Source organism: Trachemys scripta, chromosome 17 (assembly GCF_013100865.1).
Source record: "Trachemys scripta elegans isolate TJP31775 chromosome 17, CAS_Tse_1.0, whole genome shotgun sequence".
Classification (NCBI taxonomy): domain Eukaryota; kingdom Metazoa; phylum Chordata; order Testudines; family Emydidae; genus Trachemys; species Trachemys scripta.
The window spans coordinates 23,640,317-23,664,421 of record NC_048314.1 but is presented as its reverse complement, the minus strand read 5'-3'; the positions used below and the strand labels follow the sequence as shown (position 1 = coordinate 23,664,421).

At 38.0% G+C, this 24,105-nt stretch overlaps 1 protein-coding gene across 1 annotated transcript in view; it reads left to right on the top strand.

The window, feature by feature from the left end:
* PSMB7 (proteasome 20S subunit beta 7) overlaps positions 1 to 24,105 on the top strand; it is a 39,594-nt gene that overhangs the window by 4,745 nt on the left and 10,744 nt on the right. The window contains exons 5-6 of the mRNA XM_034751900.1: positions 773 to 888; positions 15,903 to 15,961. Coding sequence (XP_034607791.1) covers positions 773 to 888; positions 15,903 to 15,961 — 175 coding nt within the window. The remainder of the gene's footprint in view (positions 1 to 772; positions 889 to 15,902; positions 15,962 to 24,105) is intronic.

Below are 24,105 nucleotides of genomic sequence, written 5' to 3'. Positions count from 1 at the left end.
AAAAGTTAACTTTTTGGCTTCTCTTTCTAGTAAAAAAAGAAGGGCGTGTACAGGATAGTAATGCTCTAGCACAACAAGTGTGCCATTCAAGAGATCCAGCACATTTCCTGCAGCTGAACATTTTAATTCTCCAGTTTCAGGCGATGGCGGTTTAATACTACAGTACCTTTCTATACCCTAGAGTTAATTTTTCTTAATTCAAATGATCACATATTGCTAACATTTGCAAAGTGCTCCTGATAGGTAGCCAAACAGTTATTTTCTTTGTATAATGATGTTTTTAAAAAGGACAGATTAACTAGACCAAATAAGGGGTCTGTATTTAATATTGGCTAATAGGACTGGCACGTTTTTGAAAGATATACATTTAGATATGCATGGAGAAACAACCTTGGTCTCAAGTTGCAGTGGGGGAGGTCCAGGTTGGATATTAGGAAACACTATTTCACTAGGAGGGTGGTGAAGCACTGGAATGCGTTCCCTAGGGAGGTGGTGGAGTCTCCTTCCTTGGAGATTTTTAAGGCCCGGCTTGACAAAGCCCTGGCTGGGATGATTTAGTTGGGAATTGGTCCTGCTTTGAGCAGGGGGTTGGACTAGATGCCCTCTTGAGGTCCCTTCCAACCTGATATTCTATGATTCTATGAACCTGTTATAATAATATATAATAACCTTTTTCATAATAATAACCTGTTATAATAATGAAAAAGTACTTTAATTTTTAGAATGCATGTGTTATCAATGTCTAAATTCATGTTTGTACTTTGTTCAACAGGTATCAAGGTTACATTGGTGCTGCTCTGGTTTTAGGGGGAGTAGATGTCTCTGGACCCCACCTTTACAGCATCTATCCCCATGGATCAACTGACAAATTGCCCTATGTTACTATGGGTGAGTAATGTTGCTTTACTTCAGAAGAGTGTTGCAACACTGCTTGCTAACTGAAATGCTTGTGCTTGTATTTCTTACAAATTTGAATTCTGTGGTTCATAAGTGGTGTCAGGAGTTCAGAATTAAGAAGGCGCCTCTAAGATACTGATGGTTCCGTTCCTTCCTTTTTACATTTCAAAAACACTTCTGTAGATTCTCATGCCAAAAAAAATATGGTGAGTTGTAGAAGAGCTGGTGTTAGATAATGTGCTACATGGATTCCACAACAGACTTGACGCCTAGAATCTCTACTGTTCTTCCTATTTACTGGCCATTTGAAGTAAAGAATCCATGGCTCTATTTGTAAGAGTTGGGTTACTAATCTTGTCTTGCCCAAATTCCAGCTTGGGTAACTACATTCTTTCTCACGTTTGTTTCACTGGTGGTTTCAGTGGAGTAAACGTGCCTCACTCAGTGTCTGAAATCTTTGAAGTGTTTCTACACTGCAAAATAGCAATTGTGTTCCACTCCAGAGAAGTGGCTGCATTTCAGTGGTTAGTGAAGTGATCCCTGTGTAGCCTTCTGCGTCTTGATAGGATAAAAGTTTGTTTAATGTAAGTTTCTGACTATGGTAAGGAACAGAAATTCTCAAGCAGTCCCTCCCTTTAGTGTTCACTGTAAGTTCTGGTGTCAGTAATTGGCCTTATAGACTGCCACCTCAAGTCATTTAACTGTTACCATTTTGAGACGCTTCAATCCTGCTGTATATTCCACCCTTTTATAGTATTTTTCTGCAACCGCTGTAGTCTGAAGAGAATGATATACATTTAATTGCATTTTAGATGAGTCCTCATAATTACTTTAAGCTGTTTAGTTATTGGGAAAATGACCGGTAAGGCTGGTGTAGTCGACTTTATTCAAATGTCATACATCTCCTCACACTCTGACCATCATAACTTCTCATTTTTTCATGCAGCTCTGCACCTAGAACAAAATCCCTCTTTGTGTGCACCTAATATCCTTGCTCTTCGAAACCCACTTTCCCCATAGATTTTCACTCCTTGGCTGTCTGCTCCTCATCTCTTACCTTGTGCAGTATCTATTTAAATATCAAATCTTATAAAGTATCAAGGACCAAATGAAAGCAAAGACTTAATAGGCTTTTATAAAACATACACTGAAAGTGTCTATAATAAGTAGAGCCCTACATGGATACAAACTTTGTATCTGCATCCAATCCGCCATCCTCAAACACGGTCAGCAGATATCCACAGCTATGGATATAAAGCGGATATCCGCAGATTTGCTGGGCTCTAATAAGATCACTTACCTAGTCTGGCATCCCATCATCCAGGCTTCCATTTCCCTTTACGAGTCAGTGTCTCCCTTTGGCTGGTGCAGAGATTCGAGGTTTTGGTGGATAGGTTGGTGAGCGTGGGGGGTTTCTTGTAATGTAGCCCTCTGACCAAGCAAATGTTCTCTCCTTCTTGGGCACTGGTTCTCAAGATTTTGTACTGGTGACCTTTCACACAGCAAGTCTGAGTGTGACCCCCCCCCCCCCCAAATTAAAAACACGTTTTTTATATTTAACACAATTACAAATGCTGAAGATGGAGCAGAGTTTGGGGGTGGAGGCTGATAGCCCATAACCCACACTTAATAACCTTGCGATCCCCTGAGGGGTCACAACCCCCAGTTTGAGAACCCCTGTTCTAGGGTAGCCAGAAAAGTCCAAACAAAATATAATGCCATTCTTTGGCCCTCTCCAAGCTCTGTCTTCTACCCCATTGTCAAAAGATTACCAGTCTCTTGATCCTCCCCAGTCTAAGCAGTTCCTTCCCAGGACCACAACTCTCACCCTGTTGATAACAGAGAATGAAGCAGGGCACTTCTTCCCACCCTTGCTGGAAGCCCCAGTGTGGGTCCCTAAACAGGTGCCAGCAGCAGGCCTGCTATCCACATCATTACTGTATTACCTCATGCTTTCTCCTTCTCAGGCTTTACCCCTTCCCAGAACTCCTCTCTCTTCTCCCAGGCCTGTGCCAGCCCTTGTCCATACCCTCTCCTGGACTGCTTCCCCATCTCTCTTGGTAGAAAGCATGCATTTCAATACCCTACAATTCCCAGGATCCCTCTGGAGACTAGATCTCCCAGAAGGCCCATGTTCCACACTGAGTCAGGATTGGGTCATGCTTCATCTTCAGTCTGCCTTAAATGGCCAGTGCATACCCAGTGACAGTGCCTGTGTGCTCAGAATGTTTGAGGGGCCTGTAGACCTGAAAGATCACCCTCAAGAATCCATGGCTTTAGAGAGGGAGGGAGAAGTATACCAAGAAAAAAAATTGAAAGTCAGAAACCCTCTATCTATTTCATTTCATTTTGAACTAAAGAATGCAACACTAAAAATGGGAACTATAAAATAACAATTTTGTGTCCTGAGTTTTAAGAATCAAGTACCATTGCATCTTGGAGACCAAATAGAAGTAAAGTTCAAGGGATGTATAGCAAAATATTTATTTTATAGGCATTTTGCCATCCAGTCCTTGTATCCTTTTTTACAAAGCCTAGAAAAGCCCTGCTTGGTTCAGCACCTGGTTATCAGAGAAGTTGTTGCTTTTTCTGTTTTACAGCTGTTTTATTTATTGGAGGGGGGGGTGTACTATAGTGGAGTCAAATGAATTTCCTACGATTACGCAGTTGCTCAGATATGATTGGAATCCAGGAAAATCTGGGCCACCTATCGACAGCCCTTGCCATTAGAGTACATCCTCCTGGCTTTTAGGGTATGTCTGTGCTGCAGATAAACACCCAGGGCTGGCCTGTGTCAGCTGACTAAGGCTACAGGGCTATTTGTGGTTTTGGGCCTGGGCTCTGGGACCCTCTCCCACCCTGCTTTGCCACCATCCCCTCCCCGTGGAGTCCCAGAGCCTGGGCTCCAGCCCAAGCCTGAATATCTACACTGCAGTTAAACAGCCCCATAGCCTAAGCTGCATGCGCCTATGTCAGCAGGCACGGGTTAGCCATGGGTGTTGAATTGCAGCGTAGACATACCCTTAGATATCCTCTGTTGTCTTTGCAGCTGCAGAACACAAATCATTGTGCACCTTGGCTGAATTGTGCCAGTCTTTTCTTTTAAAAAGAAAAAATACTGGTCCCATTCTTTGACTCTCCATTCTAGAAGTAGGAGGCAAGTGCAGAGGTTATTACCCTTGCAACTCCTCAGTTTTGCTCACTAGCAAAAAGCATCAGTGCAAACCATAAAAAGGAACTTGATTGTATCATCCTCTAACTTTCAGACCTCCTTAAATACAGTTGCTGAACAAAATATAAATGTCTCCAGTGAGTACTAGGAGGGCACTATGTTATCACAGAATACAGAATCTATATTCTGCTCTAACCTTTGTTCATTGACTCTGTTCTGAGGAGCTTGTCATTCTCTCTCTTAACCAGTGTTTGCACTTCATGTCTAAGCATAGCTCTTCTGTAGTAACAGTTCAGGTTTGCGTTTGTCTGAACTAAAACTGAATATTTTAAAAAGAACCTGGAGGAATGCCCTTTTTTTTATATTTAATATTGCTTATTTTGATTTAACCTCTTTCTCTGAAGACAAATGCTTGAACAGTCAAGTAAAATGAAAACTTCCTCGGGTATCCAAGTCTGAATTCTGTGATGCTTCAAAATCTAAAGGCTTGTGAAAAATGCTGCCATCTATGGAATGTTCCAATTCAACTTGGGAACTTAGGGCAGTCACAGATATTGTGTTACATTCCACTGTTAAAATAGTAGGAATTACAACAAATGACTATTTAGTATTAGAGAAGCTAAAGCAAAATCCTGAATAATGGAATTATGAAGAAAAGTACTCTGATGGCAAGATCTGGGCTCTTCAGATGCTTATAAGGGCAACCAAACTTTTGCCCCAAAAGGATTGTACCAGCCAGTGGTAGTGATGTGAGGGCCACACATGACTTCCATAAAGTTAGACAGTGACTTCAAGCACTCATCGTTAATATGGAAGAGATACCGTTTTCAGCTGAGAAAATTAAAAGGGAGCATATCACTCAGGAACCTGTTATCTCTTCTAGCCATGTTAAAGGGACACTGTCAACTTAAAATTCACCCGTATGCCTGGAAATTCTGTACTGTTACAATACTTCAGATTGCTGCATCTGAAATAGATGAGAGAAGAACTCTATTTTTCAATTAGTTTATTGGTGTAGTTGCTAGTGCTTTATTTCCCCATTATTTCCCCTGTATAGTCACAGTTATCTTTATTTCCCCACATAACACGTGTGACTATTGAAGATATATTTGAACTGTGTTCTTTTAAAGGTGAATTTGGGTGTGGGCTACTTGATAAAAGTTACTGATTTGCACTCAGATGCACTCTGGCCACCTGGATTATATAATCAAATAATAGGTAATGCAAGCAAAGTGTATTCTGCCATGGTAGTAGAAATTGACCCTCAATTACCATTTCTATACTGAGTGCTCATCTATGGTCACTTTTTTGGTCATTTAAATTACTGTGATTACTTGATATCCCCACTCCAGTTACTGCATCCTGGCTAATCAGAGGAATCATTTTAAAACTTATTCAATAGATTCCTTGTAGATAGTGTTCTCTTAATTCGCTATTAATTAACTCTTCTTTGTTAGGCAGACTTAGCCTCCAAGTTGTAAATGAATGCTTATTTCCAGCTCTTGGCTTGGTGATGCTTCTTGCAGGAGCATTGGTAAAAGTGAAACAGAGTGTGAACTTGCCAATTTATCCTCTACAAGTTTTTAATACAACTAGAATTATTTTTAAAGAAACAGTTATCTGGAAACTAAGGTATTTGACAATCTGGGAATACTAATTTACAGAATAAACATTATGCCCCGTCAAGGAAGCCTTGAGATGTCTATCCAAGTCATCCAGATAAGATTTTTATCTCTAGGTATAGTGATCAATTTTTTAATTATTCAGACATGTCCAGAGGACCCCTGTGTTCAGAATCCTGTAGTATTTAACAAGCTCTGGGACTTGCAGGTGAGCCATAATGGCTATAACCTTTGTAGTTGTTACGGGAAGGAAAATAGCATGGAAATGTAGTTGAAGGTAAAGCCACAGAAATCTCAGCATTTCACCCATTCTTTCTCCTAAGTGAGCATTTATAGCAGGAGTGTCAAACTCATTCTTTGGGAAGTGCTGAATTCTATTTTGAATTATGGTCTGTGGAATAAATTTAGGACTACTTAGTCCCCTGCACCCACACCAGACACCGAGTAATGTTAATAGGAGGTTTGCACAAAGTTCAAATATAGAAAATATGGCTTCTAGCCAGTAACTAAAAGTTTTCATCCTTATTGTCTATCAGACTGCAATTTAAATATGTAATGAAATGCAAATTATTTGTACAGTGTCATGATTGGGCTATATAGTTAATGCTCATCTGAAATTAATGTGGCTGGGGATGTTGACATTGCTAGAGCCATTATTTCAGGTTGTCTGCAGACTCAGGAAGTCAACCTTTGCATCGTTTGATTCTTGGCCTTATTTTGGAGGTTGAGGGCTTTTCTTTTAAATGGAAGTGTAGGTTCTGCAGAATCTGAATGTAATGTGTAAGGCCACATAAATATATTGAGTGGGCTTGATCTGTCCTGCCGGCCAGGAGTTTGACACCCCGATTTACAATATTTAAATTTGTCCTTGTCTCTAGTATGGTTACTGTCATTCTAAGATAGTTTCAAATGGAGAAAGTTGAACTGAAATTAAAATTAGGTTACTCATTGCCCTCTACACAGGCTTTTCTTGTCAGACTCCTCAGATCAATCATATAAAATACTCAATGGCATATTCTTCAAAGTTTTAAAGGACCTTTTCAGTAAAAACTTCCATCTAGCTAGAATATCTTAAAATTGGCTTCCACAACAACTGTATCTGGAAACGGGATGACTTTTTTGTTGCTGCGGACTCAGACCTCAGTGGCCAAAAGAGTGCTTCTCTAAAACATGGACAACCAAATCAATGGTTCACTGATATTTCCCTGGAGGTGTGGGGTGTTACCCCTGTCCAGGATGAGGTGTTATAACACTTTAGGATATTTACCCCAAAACGTGCCTCTCCCTCTACCACCTAATATGCATCCATCAGTTTCTCAATTATAATTTGCCCATTCTGCAGAATGCCACGTTAGTGAATAGATGGGCTAATAAAATGGATGTTTACTAGGGATTGTGGTTAATTGAGCTCCTCTTTACCAATCCATTTGACCCTCATGCCATCCTCTTTCCTCTCCCCCATGCTATTCTCTACTGAATTCGCAGAAATAATAGGGCTATTTTTATTGGCATTGTACCATTCTACTTAATTTGTTAGAACTGAAGAACACAGGTAGAAGAATGTCTTTTATTGACTGGATTATAAAAACATTTCTGGTGTCTGCAGAGTGTGTCTTTGTGTCTCCAAATTTTTCTCAATGTGATCATGAGAACACTACAATTCATTATTACTTTTGTGTAATTTTAATTTTGTTTTTCTTCCATGTGAGTGAAAACTAGATACATTCTAAACTCCTTTATATAAACTGATTTTAGGCAACTTACAAAAGCTTTCCTTCTGATGCCTCTCTCAAACGTTACTGAGAATGGTTTCTCATTAGTGCCTGAGATATATACACATCCATTTACAAGGTAATTGCTTGAAAGACTATGGCCTTTAAGAACTGATTTAATATATTAAACAAAGAATGCATTTAAAAAAAAATCTAACATCTAACACATCCCTATTTATAACACACATCCTTTCGCAATTAGGGTTTTAAATGCCTTTTAGGTTGTTAAAGTAAAACAGTAAATTAACAGGATTGTGTGGTTTGTAATGTGAATTCTGATTAATTTACAGATATTCTGCTAAAATGGTATTAGACCAATAGATGGTGCCATTACCTTAGAAACTGGTAAATTGTTTACTTAGCATATAAAATTAATGAAACAGTTGTATTATATGTGATGTCATGATCTACTCTAGCTCTTGATAGAATTAAAATATTAATATTAATTTGGTTTTGTATTTTATAATGTGCTCTAAAACCAATACATTACCAAATATAAAACCATAAATTACTTCATAATGCAAATAGGTAGTGCTTGATTAGTGAACCGGTGGTGTAGGAATACAATCTGCTTTTATCTATATGGTTTCTTTTGGAACTTTTGCTTTAAAAAGCATTCAAGTCTGATACTTCTCTAGACGAGTCACAGATTCTGACTAAAGAAAATAAACATACTGTTCTAGCCATTTTAGTTCTCTTTTGCTTAAACTTGTTTCATTTTCTGATGTACCAGATCTTTTGTTTATTTCAAAGCATAAGCGAAAGGTAATCCAAAGAACATCCTGTATCCTGCCATAATGAGCACCAAATGTGCGGTTTCTACCCCCTGTCCAGTCCACATTGTGCAGACAGGTTCCATGCTTAATTAAAATAAATTTGGTTAAAGCTTGTATAGTAGCAATGTTTAAATAACATCTAGAGATTGCGGTGCTGTTGTGACCTGCAGAAAGAAGTGGTGGTTGGATATAAGGTTTTTGGCAGGAAATGGTAGATTTGATTGGTTTGGGCTGGGCTGCCTTTAAGCAGGAGAGAGAGAAAGTCAAGAGTAGTGGTAATTGTATGGCTGATGGGGGCTAAGCTGGAGTTACAGGCTGGAACTTTGATATCTCATTACAAACCAAAGACAGTTATCAGTATTTGAAAAATGGCACAGTATGAATCTGTCTTCGCATGCTTTGTGTTTGAAACCAAGTTTACGCTGCTTCAGCTGGTTGCTCAGTACCTAGAACAGGTACGTACATTGTATGGTTTACAAATCGGTTCCATTTTATAGGGGTTGGTTCAGTCAGAAGTGCATAGTATTTGTAATGGAGATGGCTATACCCTTCTCTTTACAGATGCATCTGGAACTTAAGGGGTTTTTTTTTGTTGTTGTTTGTTTATCTCCTAATTTAAAAAAAAAATGTAAGTTGTCACACTTAACGCCAAAGAATGTTTTCAAATGACAAATTAGTACAAATTAACTGGTACGTTTTATATAAGGGCTAAATGGATTTTTCTGTAGTGAGTGGTGAAAGTACTTTTGTGGATGAATAGTGTCTTCCTTTGCAAAGGGTTTAAAAGAAACTCAGTGCTTATTCAGGAGTGAAAGCAGCAAATTAAACTGTTTATGCTGACAAAGGACAAATTTGGATTTCAGCAAACGATGCAAGATTGTCTGATTGCTTGTCTTGTCTAGGAAAGCTTCTAGCCAAGACTTATAATGAAATACATGCATAAAATTAAACTGCTTGAAGTCTGTAGTTCAGCTTTCGGAAGCAGTAAGATATATTCCAGTGGTCTCTAGTGGCTGAACTTAGTCCCTTGGTACCAACATTGTTTTATATTCATAAATCAGCTCTTCATGCATTGGCAATGTCGGCTTGCGGAGCAAGCAGTACCACCGAGAGACTAGGCCGCTGAGCCAGGAACCAGATTGAAAAATGATCCCAATCGATGGGGCTGTGGAGAGCACTGAATTTTTACCTAGAATGAGCAGCAAATTGAATAACAATGAGTGTGTGTGAATAAGTGCCTTGTCAGTGAGCCCTGACACTGATGGATTAGAAAGTTCTAAATGTTACTCTCTCAACGCTGAATACCTCCTCCAGAGTGGCAGACTGAGGTAGCAAACAGGTCCTTGGGAGCTGAAAATGGACTGCTGTTAAGCACTAGGAAGTTCTCTGCAGTGAAAGTTCTGCTACAAAAGATCCAGTAAGCTGATTTTAAAAAGCCATTGCAATTAATTATGAAACGGGAGGCGTGGGGGAAATCACTTACAACATCTGGATTTTTTTAGTGCAAATACTAAAATTTTAAAATGAAAGGTAACTGCTAAGACAATTTGAAAACTCCTAAATTATGTAAAGGACAGTTTTCAGAGTAGCAGCCGTGTTAGTCTGTATCCGCAAAAAGAACAGGAGTACTTGTGCACCTTAGAGTCTCTAAGGTCCCACAAGTACTCCTGTTCTTTTTGTAAAGGACAGTGCGATTCTAGCATAAAATTCCATTACAACAAGAGTCCATACACTTATTTCTTAACCTAGTGGCAGATTCTAATGGAATGCCAGATTCCATAAAGCAGTTTTAAAAATTAATCTATTTTGACCGCAAATGTTAGGTCACATGTCCATATTAATTACCAGAATAAAAAATTTTAGTACAGATTTTAACCTCTCAAATCTTAGTTTAAAATTTTATTTGTATGTTTCAACATGTCTAGCAATTTACAGTGTTACTTGTTTAGTTGTTAGGTTAATTACTAATTCTTTAAGAAGCATCTTCCTAAAATGATGCTTACAGAAAACATGTGCAAGATTAACTGTGTTTTAGGGCTGACAGATCATTGGAAGTGCTATACTCTTGTATTTTTGATATTTACTGAGTTTTTACAGTTCTTAAATTGATCATAGAAATAAAAACTAGTTTAATATAATGAAGCTTTCTGACTGAAGCTGTGCTTCTAATGTCTACATATCTGGAAGTGTGTGGGTCTTTAAAATGGATCAGATAATGCACTTTTGAAAAACTTGTTCTTCATTAGAAGATTGTTTTATTAATTAAGCATGGTAATTATGCAGCTTTCAAATCACTTTTAAGAAGAGGTGTTTGTGTCTGTGTTGAGCTGAGGAAAGAGATGCTGTTAAACATACCTAAAGCAAATATGTAATGTGATTATTATGTTGACTGTGAGATTAGTTAGAGATTAAATAAACAATTCATTGAATTACCAAGTATGACAGTGCTTTATTAATCCTTTCAGTGGCTTTGAGATATTAATTATTATAATTGAACAGCTATGCTTTTGATTAATCAGTGAGGTTGAATCTCAACTGCTGGTGTTTTATATCGGATGCTATCTATATAAAGTCGGAGTACCTTTCCAGATGAATTCCACATATCCAAGTTGCCGTTACAGTTGGCAAACATATAACTGATGCTGGTTTTCCCTTTGTGCCATTGTGTTAAGTGTGTATTTAGAAATGTGCCCCTAGTCCTTTTAGTTTTTATGGCCAGATTTTCATAAGAAGTTGTGTCCAATGACTCCTGTGATGGGGCATTCCACTCACCGCATGGATGGCGCCTCCTCCTGGCCATTTGGAGATTAGCTCTGCAAGGCTGATGCCCCTTCCCGCGGTTGCACACCATTGCTCAGTCTCTCTCTTCTGGTCTGCAGCCCCTTCACGCTTCACAAGCTGCTGCTGCCTCTTCATGACTCAACCTTATGTCCAGGTCACTGTACGTTTTCCCTTCCGGGGTTTAGTCCTTCACAGTTTGTCACTTACACAGTGACCCAGGCTTCCCGTCACTGCCCTGCCAGTGCCACTTCCCCAGTGCTGGGTGGGGGAACCTGGGCCTACCTGCTACTCTTGGTTCCAACCCAGGGACCCTAGAACATGCAGCCAAGGTCTGTTCAGTCCCCAACCTTGCCCCTTACTCTCTGGGCTGCTTCCCACGCCAGCATCCCCCCCCAGGGGTTTGCCAGCCTTTCTACTCCCTCCTCCCAGGGACCAACCATGGGCTACATGGGCTCTATAGCCTCCAAACATATCTCCCTTCTCCCAGGGAGTGATTGCAGATTACCTACCTGGCTTTATAGAAACCCCAGTGGTTCCCACACAGGTGAGCTTCCCCTAATTAGGGCTCTCTTCTCAGTCTTCAGCCTAATAGGTTAATTGGCCCATCTGGCCTCCATTAACCCCTTCAGGGCAAGTGTGGGGTGGACACCCCATCGCAGCTGCCATTTGAGCACCTGCTTGAAGTAGGCAGTCTTTTAAAAGTACTCATCTGCCAGCAACTTACAACTTTCCCCAGTGACAGCTCCTGGGTGTTGAAAATTTTTGAAAAATCTGTCTCTAATTCTTTAAAGACCGCGGTTTTATGGGAGAGAAAATGAGATGTTTTCCTTTACACCCCTGTGCCACTTACCAGTAGATTGTTCTGATGTTTATAATATGATTGGCTCGTAATTTCATACTTTAATCAGTGGTTAACCTAGCTTAAAGATAAGATCAACAGTCTGTAGCATTAATATTACATTGAGCTGAGTAGGTGCCGTTCCCATCTCTGTTAGAGCTATTGTTTAAGGGTACTTGCAAACATCACTATACCAGTTACATTTGTTTCACATTTGAAGGTTATTTTTCAAATACGAGGGCTAGAAACTTTTAAAAATTAAAGCTTAGAATCTCAAGCACCAGGGGCAGCCACCAGAGAAGCGCACTGGTTCACTCTGTTGCTATGAACTGGCCCAATTTGACCCCTGTTTAAAGTTCTCATCAGAATTTCTAGTAATTTGCAGTGTTGTCGCCCTGTTGCTTCCAGGATATGAGAAACACAAGGCGGGTGAGGTAATAACTTTCATTTTGTCAGAAATTGGTCCACTAATGATACTACTTCTCCTACCTGGTCTCTTTTTTAGTAATTGTGTTTCTTTCCCTAACTAATAGACAGTAATGGATTCTATTTTGCAATGTTAGGATTTTTACATCTCTTCAAGCATTAGTGTTAGAAAATATCTTTCTGCATGCTTGTTAGAAATTAATGTTCGGTGGATATAGAATACATAAATAAGAGAACAGTTTTGGTTCCCACATACAAATAGGCTATCCACAGTCCCGTAGGACCTTGGTTTTTCTATGATTTCAATGGGCATTGCAATGAGAAAAATCGAATGTCCAGCTTTTACTTAGTTCCATGGATTTTTATTGCCTGCTTGCCAGTCATAATAGATAACTTTCCCAAGGCATCCAAAATACCTGGAACATTGTGGATTTGTTTGGATCATACATTTGACAGCCACTGGGAAGTTGGTGTTTGATAGTGAAGTTCTACAGCTGTACTTGGAAGCAACTGTCCACAGCTGGCATTCTGCCAGGTCTGCAGCTGTATACACAGCCAAACATCTCATGTAAAGGCTGAATTCATCATCTTGTACACAAGAATTTAAGCCGTTTTTGCCAAACGGTTTCAATTGATATACATTTTAGTGTGAATGGATCAAGCTCACTCTCCAAAGTACCTCACATCAGTGTTGTCAAGTAGTGGATTATTTGGATTATTAGAGGAATGCAGAATAATAAAATGTATTTACTTACTCTTCTAAAAATGCATCCATATTCTTGGGTTGCAAGTATAAGCATAAAAATACAATTTATAAATTTCAGATGTTACCCAAAATCCCTGTTGAGCTCCATCATTCAAAAATCCATGAATCCTCAGAAGACTTGAACTCTGTTCCTGTACAGAATGTTGGGCTGTGCAGTAAGCCTCCTGTCAGGGCACTTTTCTTTAAATGTGAGGCAATAAAGCTGTATTGTAAATATAAAACACATACTCGGGATTTACAAACTCAAGACGTACAATTCAGAACTTGTAGAGAAACATTGCACTCCTGCTCCAAGCTCTGTTCTGTATTTTTATTAGTTTTGTTAGCACCTTCATAGACCTCCTTTGTTTGTGGATGTATGTAGCTTAACTAATGTAAAAATACAGGTCTCAGAATTTAACAGGCTTTCAGCACCTCTTTGAAAGCTTCCTTTTGTGTGGGATAAAGTAAATTCATTATTTAATTTGAATTTCAAATCTAATACTTATTTTTTATCTTGACCAGTATAAATAAGGGGCAACTCTAAGGCATATTTAAATTGTACATTGTTTTATTATGTTATATACGTTTTTTATACACTAGAGACTTTCCTTTCTTTAAAAGTTTGCGTTGTTCTTGTCCTGGTATTCTGAACCTTTTGGACTTAAAAACTCACTTAGGATTTTGTCCTTGGGATCTCTTTTCACCAAGCAACTGGTGGAGTGGAAGACTACATCTATTCCATTTGTGCTTCGTTTGAGATTATTGCTCATAAGGAAAAACCATTCTAATGAGGAGAGAACAACACAAGTGCTATGTAGAATAAGTGGATGGTTGGAAAAGCTATCTGTCCTCTTCTTATGTACACCAGTGGATGCTCTTAGAGAAGTGTGTGTACAAAAGAAAGGTATATAAAATGGGAGAGCATTAACAGAAGTTTTAGACAATGAAGAAATATAAATTTTTCTCTTATGTGGTTATTACTTAAGAACAATAATCTTGTCTTTGAAATAATTACTTTTACACTTATATTCTGGAAACTTTATATTTTGTGCAGTCGTACTGTTAATCATGTGAAAGATACCTAGATCCTAGTATAAGCAGTTCTAAAATACTGGTTTCTAGTATTTTCAGTAGGCTTCCCATCCTGCTTGCAGAGGGCCTTACCTGAATTAAGGAGGCACTTATAGTTTTGGGATGCATCCCCCATGTGGCTCTTTAACTCTCTAGTTAGAATTGCTTTTCCATATAATTTCACTTAGACTAGCTTTGTTTTTGCATCTTCCTTTATACACAGGCTCCCATATCTATTCCAGAACACAAGTGATTTTGCCCTTGGTTAGAGAGTCAGTGAAATTTCTTTTGTTTGGTGTTTTGTCTGTTGACAACATCTGTTTATATGGTTCTGCTGCTGCCAGTCCCTCAAATTCTTTTCGTTTCCAGTTTTAACTGTTAAAAAATGGAATCACATATTGCTCCAAGGCCTAAATGAATAGTCATTGCTTGTAATACAAGTACACACTTGGCGCATCCTACTGTTTTTAGATGTGATGTATTTGGTACTGTAAAGGTAATGATCCTCAACCACAGCAATATTCTGTAACAGGAATATCTGTCATATTCATTGGGATTACCATGTTCATTGATTTGTGTCTGTAAATCTGCTGTTTCTACCCTTTAAATTTGATCTATAATTGGACCTCCTTAAATGGTTCAAATAAGGTAGTCTGTATTTCCTCAACAGTGTCCCTGTCAGCTTCTCCTTTTTCATTATACATTCAGCAGACTGGATAAAATCAGCAGGACACCTCATTTGAAACGGTTTAATCGCTGTCTCTTTCTTTTGCTAAACCATTGAGCTGGTCAAGTGATGTCCACAAATCATTTTAAATAGAAAAGACAGCTTTCTGTGTGACCCAGCTAAACAGAGAGTGCTATGCAAAACACTTTACAAAGTAATAAATGCCAAAAAAATCTTTAATTGGAGTAAAAAATTGTAGATAACTTTATTCACTCTCCAAAAGTAGAGCGTCCTGAAATATTGTCAGGGCCGTGTACAGACAAGATGATGTCTTCCTAAAGAGCCGCTCTTCTCTGAACAAAGCAAGTCTAAAATTTCAGATAGTGCCGAGCTGCTTTTTGTCCCTGGGTAGGAAGTGCATATTTATGGGCAAAGCCTGCAATTACATTACTTCAGGAAAAGCGGGGTTCTGTTGCAATCTTTGACTGGATCGGAGATGTGATATTAAATTCTTGGCTCCGAATTTGTCATTTTGTCTATTTCCTGTTACTCTTCAAAGTACAAAGTAAAATAATGGCTCAAAATAAATGCTGCCTAATAAACTGATGATAGTAAATGTGGAACATAACCTGGTGGCAGCAGCTATTGCCATTGCTGGTACACTTGTCTCCATGTGTCAGGGTGACTATCCCAGGGCAGCTCGTTAAAACAATCTATTCTTTCTAAGTGTCTTGGTATTTAGTGTTACACCCTGCAACCTGGCAAGGCACAGGAGTGGGACAGAAAATATACACTCTGGCATTCATTTAACTCACTTTCTATAACCTTGTTTTCATACTAAAGCATTTTACTGTAAATAATTTACACTAATAAAAATAGGACCACACCAAGTCTGTATGGACTAGAGGTAAATTTGGGACTCAAGTAAGTGTCACCTGTCACGAGAACAGACGTTTAAATGGTATGTGGTAAAATAAGGGTCAGTATTTTAATGAGCTTAAGTCAGGTTTGTGGTGTGTTGCAGTTTTATTGACATTCTCTTGTTTTCTTCTAAAAATACTCTACAGAAATTCAGCAGTTATGTTACAGCTGCGTCAAAATTGAAATAAATGTCTTCACTTTATTATCGTAGGTTCTGGATCATTGGCAGCAATGGCAGTATTTGAAGATAAATTCAAACCAGACATGGAGGTAAGGAATATTTTGGGGTTTTTTAATTTAGTATTTCTTCTTTCAGAAATTCTCAAAACACTGACATACATTGAATGGCTTTGATGCTAATATTGAATGTTGCTTTAGGTTTTTGTTTTTTTTTTTTTTTTTTAAAAAGGAACCTTCCTGCTCCCAATGTCACCCAATAGTATGCTGGCTCATTGGAGAGCTGTCAAAAAATTCAAATGGACATAGCCAACTTACAAATCCCAATACTTCTGTCTGTAATTTCTTTAATCGGTTCTTACAAAAGCTTCTATGATTATGTAGGTGAAAGATTAGAGGAGAAATAATTCTGTTTACGGTTTACTTTAGGTTTATGAGAGTCCCTGTATAATCTGTTTCACTCTTTCCCCTGTATAGTCATTTCCTCATCCTCCCCCCTCATTGTATGTCTTTCACATTCTTTTAAAGAAAGGAAAATGTGATTATAAAACCACAAAAATTGGCAGAAGCCAGTGCCTGAAACTACCTTTCACGCATTTTTTGAAACTGACTGGATTTCAAGTTGGCTGTCGCCATTCGAATAACAACTGTATTCCAATCTTCAGGATCTACCTAAAAGATATCAGAACATTTATAAGTTATTTTGCTGATGGTCTGTACCAAACGTGAAAAATCTATAAATGCATGTTACTATGCAACCGTAATAATTTAAGAGTAAAGGCTGTACGCCGTGGTACCATGATCAAGTTTTTGATACATTATGTGCCAGAATAAGATGGTCCATTCTCATTATATCGGTTTATGAACACATCCATTGCATTGTTTTTATTTATGTATAGCATTTCTTCACACGTATATAGAATATAAGATATACGAGGATTTTTAAAAACCAGTTATTGTTCAATAACTGTTTACCTAAAAAGGTGAAAAATCCACAGTTGTCTGTAGATACACTATTGATGAAAATAAAATTAAAAATTAAGTCGCTTCCTCTGACTATATCTGGTAAAATGTGTCAAGGCCTCCTTTAAACCATATTAATCTCTTCAAACTTTCCTTGAATGCTTGCTTCTTCTAGTTGCAATTGATTAATAATTCTACATGTTAAAGAAAAAAAATGAGAATTGAATACAAAATTGAAAGTTTGAAGTAGATTAAAAATGACATTAACATTTAGTTTTTCATAATTGTCATTGGAACATCAAAGATAGCTATAACATTATTTAAGGTATTTAGTGTTTAACTGAATCACATGGTGGCAAAACGGAAAGTTGAGTAACTGCAATAATGTCTTCAGGTTTCACTAATCTGTGTTGCATCTCTGCTATAGACCAATTTCTTAAGTCTTTATGCAATTGTATTAAGCAGCGTGAGCCCATAACGCCACTGAATTCCTATGTGAAGTTATTTAAATTTACAATTTTAAGTGCATTGGTTTATTCTGTTAAATTTTCTTATGGAGTAACTTCATGTGGATTAACAATTGATTAAAAATTAGTAGTGAGCGCTTCTCCAGTTAAATTTGTTAAAAGATTACACAATGGGCAATAAATGGATCACTTTTCAAATTACTCTTAGAGAGACTCTTCCGAGAACGTTACATATGAAGTAGTTCTAGTTCTGTTAAAATAGTTTAAGTTTTGATAACAAACAAGGTCAAGATTGCAAAGCTGCTGTGCTGCAGAGAGCACCTCATGAGACAGGACTTTGTTTAGTGTGTAAATGCATAAGCAATGTTGTCAGAATTTGGAATATTTTCAATTAGGCACTCAAACTCCTTCATTTAAATAGCATGAAGGTTGTACGACTAACAGAAAAATCCATTAAATATCAAGTAACGGTTGAGTCTCCGCCGGTGTAAGGCAAACCATTGTGAGAGTGGCACATCACATTTTTGACTCTGTCCAGTTTCCTGTGTAACTCTGTATTTTTAACATGTGCTGCCTAAATTGACAACAAGGCCTAAAATCCTTAGGAACAATAGCTACTGCACAATCCCTTCTTAAAATTCAATAGCATAATTTTTCGCCATCTTGAAAAGAAAACCTTAAATCTCATTTTCGATTAGTTATCAAGATCCTTGTTTTTTTAAGCCATTTTTGAGTGTAACATGCTTTTTTTAAAAGCATCAAAAAACTGGTAAACTTCTAATTTTTTTACTTAAAAAGGTCAGCCTAATTAAATTGGCTTCATACACAACCTTAAATGGCAGGAGAAATTCACTATTGTATCAAGCATGTAGAAATGTAGTCTATCAATTTATTGAAATTGATATGTAGTCTCAAGACTAGCATATAATTTAAGACTGGTTTTATGTTTATTGGGTGTTCTGCTAATTAAAATAGTGATATAACACATCAGAACAATCTAATATAGCTAAGAGCTAACTGAGAAGACTCAATTGGACTTTTTTTTAAGACTTAAATTCTTCTCCACTTTTCTACTATGGCTAACAGGTTAAAAGTCTAACTGTTAATTCTACATTTTTGAACACTGAAAATTAGGTTACTGTACACAGTGGGAAGTTCAACAAGATTAAAAAAAAAACAAAGTAAATATTAACGATAGTTCTATCGAAAGGAGTAAACAAAATCCTATCAGTGCAGCCCATCTTTGTATTATGTGGTATGGACATAAAAATTGTCAATTGCTAAAACACATTGCAATGGTGAGAAATCTAAAATTCCTGGAGATTAATTCATTAAAACTGGGTAGTAGATTCATATTTTTCTGTCAAGATCAATCCTGCTTGCTTTTGCATTAATTGTCAGACTATCTTGCTAGGGCTACTGAAAGGTAGTAGCGTGCTGCAAGACCATCACATCACAGAAAATGATTCAAAGGCAAACTGTCCTGCACCCTCTGGTATCGACTTGCAAATTAGCATCTGGAATCTAATTAAACAACCTTAATGAAAGTAGCAGCTGAATACTGCTGGAAAAGACAATCAGCTTTTTTCCCTCTGATATATATTCTGTACTATTGAAGCTGATCACCAAACACATCGTGTGAGCACAGTTAACAAAATTAGCATTTATTTGAAGAACAGGAACTGTTTTTCATTCTGTTATGCTTTTGGCATGCACTGGCGTCCCAGGAGAGCCATGCCACAGCAGATAGTGCACAATATTTATAAACCCAGGACAGGCAATAATAGGAACTTGGAAAAATTCTTTTGCTAGAATTTCAAGTTGAGAGCTGCCAAAAGCGGAGAGGATCAAATCTGCAGTGGCAGCTGCTGTGCCCTACAGTTAGAATTGTAGACTTTGAAGATGCTCAACTTAAAGAAATGAAGACTGCAGGCTTAGCCAATTTTTGCAGGTTTCTAGAGCCCTGGCTCTCTGCCTTTTGAAGATGAGTTGCTGAAGCTTCTCCCACTGCCTGAGGCATGCTAACACCAGCAGGATGTGTTTTTTTTTTCATAGACTTAGTGTGTCTTCAGTTTTGAGTAGCACATGCTTTGTCAATGCCGGCTGTGATGGTCTTTCTCTGGTTGCAATGCTGAGAGGTGATCTCTACCCAACATCCTTCAGCGAAACTGCTAAGATGGAGAGTGACGTACACAAGTGCTACTTCTGCAGTCTGATTTATGGAGTCATGTTTCATTGTGAACCAAGTGCTGGCCTCTAGAGGAACTGTTATAGATTGCTGAAGAAGTGAACACTTTCAGCCCTGAAGGCCTGTAGATGTTTCAAAATGTGATGCCAAGCACCTGACTGCTATAGAACAATGTTAATTTGTCATGTGGATAGCTACAGATCTACCTTAAATAATATAAGTGGAAGAACAGCACAGCTAATACGGTGTTGTGAGCTTAGTCAGTTTTTCCTTTTTGTGGAGTACCACAGGGTATTAAACTACATTCAGTTTTTTTAAGTACATTAATGGTTTGTGCTGTTCAAAAATCCATATCAAGAGAGATGGCAACCATCCTGAACTAGGATAAATTCTGCCTATAATATTAGCTGCTGGAGCTTTTGAGTTGTCTGTATCCTTGTGGAGATTGGATTCCTAGTGATATTTGGGGGGAAAAGACCTTTAATAATATAAATGTTGGTGACTGACGCTGCCTCTCACGAAGGAGAAGTTTTTGTAGGTTTAGGGAAGAAAATTACGGTACTTGATTAAAATACAGCTGTGTGCGCCTGTATTTCTCAATCACCTGACAAAAGCTTCATGTTTGACTAAGCAAAGATACAGGCTGTTCATGCTTCTGCTTTGTCTTCCATATTTCATCAAACCAATAAAAAGAGAAGGCAAAATAAGGAGACTCTGGAAAGATGACCAGCAGAAGTCATAGAAAACCATGATTGCAGGGAAATTTAGTAAAGATGTGTGAAGTGTTCAGGATCAGAGGGCAAATAGAAAAATAAGTGTGTGGGGAGGAAATGCAGGATTTAAATAATTGAATTTGAAATGGATCATTCTAAAAATGAGAACGTGCAGTATTTTTGATCGTCTAACATTTGTTTGAGTAGTAAATGCAGACAAACATTTTACCTAGGGGGAAGGAGAGCTTTCTGAAGCCCATGGACAAAATTTCTCTTTTTTTCCTTCCACCCATTCTCCTGACCATATTCCCCTTCTTTAAAAGAGTGTTACTGTACAGGACAGTGCAGACCATGGACTGTTGGTTAATCCACAGGAGACCTTGGTGCTATTTCTGGCTCTGCTGTTGATCACTGAGACTCCTGGAAGCCAATGGCTCTGTGCATCAGTTTCCCCATCTGTAAGAAGGGGATATTAGCTTCCTCAAAGGCAGATGAGTCTTAATGGGCTTATGCAAAGTCATTGATATTCTAAGAAGGAGGGCTTTACTGCAATTTTTTCTATTTAAATAAAAATACTTAAAAGGCATAGTTCCGCACCGTTGTGAAAGCATTCCATGTTCTTCCATTAAACATTATTGGGGGACAGGGGGAAAACATGGGTGTAGCAATATGTAGCTGAATATTTGTTTTTACTAACTACTGACAATAATACTGGGTTATTTTTTGACTGTCAAAACTCTAATCTTCATCAACAGTAGTAGTCTCATCAGTCTTATTTCGATTGCATCTGTGTGACTCGATGCTCAAGAGCAATGACAAGCTGCATATGAATTCTGTATTCATTAGTGATGGTTGATCAAAACGTCTGTGTCCCTGCCATAGGGCTCAGGTGTGGAAGTCTGCCGGCTAATCCCACCAGCTGACATTCAGAGGTTTAATGACTCCATGGGAAGGTGACCACTTGCTGGGAAGTTTCTTGGCTGCACTCAGACGGCAGACAATAGAGATCAAGCAAGACTATCAGAGTTAAGCTGAAGAGCCTGCCTGAGATACTTGAATTCCTGTTGGTGTCAAACAGAGCTTAAGTAAACAAAACAGAACAAAATTAAAAATCTGACTCCCTGCACAAAAAGAAGTGCTTAAAATGTGTGCCCTGTGTACCTGTTTATTTCATTACACAGTGACAGGAGATTAGGCTGTTAGTAAACGTCTTTACTGCCTCTTATTGCTAGAGCTCACGTTAGTACAGATTTGGTATTTCCATTGTGACTGTACTACTCTATCCTTTGGAACTGTGTATCTCTGCACAGACTAGTGTCAGACAAACCTTATTTTCAGGAGTTATATCATGCTGTTTCCTACTTTTAAACTAAAATTATTTAAACATGTTAACTCAATTCCTGTTTGACACATTGGACAGGTTCCGTTCTTAACTCCTTGCATGGACTGTCATGAAGAATTGATTTCCATTATGGAACTTATGAAAAACTGGAAATATGAAGTTAATTTTAAATGTATCCTACTACTTGGCAGTGAGATATGCTCTTAAATGGCTGGGATTACTGGAGAGGAGTTCTTAATATATGCTCTTTTCATTTATCAAAGCACAATTTCCAAACGGAAGTCAGATAATAAAACTGCCTAAGGGTGATTTCCTTCTGAGTTACCACTGATACCCAAAACACTTCTTTGTTCTATATACTGACTGTTTCCAGATACAGGAATCTTGTCTAAATTCATCCATTCTTTACTTTAAATTGGACCCTGCTGCATGGCAAAGGAAACAATTTCCTTACCTTTGCAGAGGTAACACAAAGTTTGTACGCAATAATGTAGACAAGGTATTCACAAACTGTGCTGAATGTTAGAGAACATTTTACCACACATAGGATAGATGTAGGGCAGATAATTATTTTTTGATGCATTCTCAGGAGCAGATGTTCCAGTCTAAATTGTTTTAGTTTGTATGTTTCCTGTAACTGTGGAACGGGGAAAATGTATTGAGAAATATTTCACATAGTACAATGCCTAAGTGCTGCCCCTGGAGTGAGAATCTTGAAGGCAGAGTGTAATTTCCTAATGAGCAAAGAACATTGAATTGGAATAAGGTCAGAGCAGAATTTAGACTAGGCTGAGAGAGGAGACACCCTTCCAATGAGTGAATACTTACAAGATTTATAAAGCATTTGGGTAAACTTAAGAGGAAAAGGGTTACAAGAGGGCCTAGGACTTTTCCTTTTTAAAATAAAATGTTGATCTTTCTTCACCCTCATCCTTCAACATTTTTGGTGATCGTGAGATGAGCTTCACCTGAGGCAGAGGTGTCCTTGCTGGACTTTGTTCCTGCGGGGTATAATGGCATACAGTTACTTAAAATGACTCCTGTGCTTGGCTTGCTTTTCTCTCTACTCCCCGGTAGCTAAGATCCAAAATGTCACTACAGGGTGGTGGTGTAATATTAGGCAGATTGAGGATTTCAGGTTATCAAACTAAGTCTTTAGTGTGGTAGCTCTTTTACTGCGGAACAAGTCCATTTCATTCTGAGAATCTGTTCCTTAAAAACTCTGAATATCAGAACATCACAAGTGATGGATTAAATCTGTTCTCATGTTAATTCATAGTTATTGTGAGTATAGAAGCAGCCAGAAACCCCACAGACTCAAGATAAGGCTTGTAATTTAAGATTTCATACCACTGGAACAATGTATTGTACTATTCTTCATGTAAGGAATGAAATATACGATTCCAAGATACTATTCAGTAACATTGGTTCCTATAAGTTTTTGTTTTGGCAGGTAATTTGGCATAAATTGTTAATGTAAATCCAGGTTAGTGGGGAAGATATTATTTTACTAAAAAAGATAAACTGCTGATTAATTCAGTATAGAACTCAATTACAAATTGAAAGTGTCTCTGCGGGACTCCAGTACCCTGAAGACAGCAGATGTTGAATTGATACTCCAGCATATTTCACACTGGTATGAAATATTAACATGGTTTATTATACTTGTGTGGTGTACAAGATCAGACGGGGGGAGGTAGTGATGAGTCTGGGCTTGCAAGTGTATGTACCAATGAAACACGAAAATACTGTAATTACAAAGAAGAGTAAGGACTTTGAGAGGTGTATTTTATTGAAGAAAAGATCTCAGTAGAAAAGGGTAAGTTTAAAATAGTATAAATATTTAAATTTTGTTTACGTGGTATATATAACGTACAAGATAATACAAAAACATACATCAGACAACACAATCTTTTTTAAATGTACAAAATCAAAGACATTAATATTAAAGGTTAAACTGCTGTGTTCACAATGCCCTGGTCAGATCCAGTTTGGGTAGTTAGTTACTGTCTACTCCATATTTGCCTGGTAGTTTCAAAATAGGCTGTCATTCCTCATTGCTGTAGTGTACTGTTCCTTTAAATAAATGCTGTGTTCACTCTAGAAGTAGGTACACTCTGGTGGGGGGTGAAGTGACTTGTGTGTTAATATATCAACATGATGACAGTGACATAAATTCTATAGTAGATACTGTAGAATTTGGATCCGAGCGATTTCCAAGTGAGCCAACCAAATTGGAAGGCAGTGTCCCTTTTTAAAGGTGTTTGGATATCTAAACGTTAATTGGTGTGTCATAGTGGTGACTTACGATATGGGTGATAGTAGCCACATCAACCAGCAGCAATGACTATGTTAATCTTCTTAAGCAGAGAGAGAAGTGTTAGTGTTGGCTAGGACTAGGCTGAAAAACAGCCACACACGTTGTTAAAAAAACAAAAAACAGGTAACCCTAAAAAGGACAAGAATAATTTTAAAAGCTTGCAGAAAAACTAGGATAGCTTTTTATTTTATAAGAAATGTATCGCTCCAAATACACCGTGTGACCCAGCGTTCCAATAAGTAGT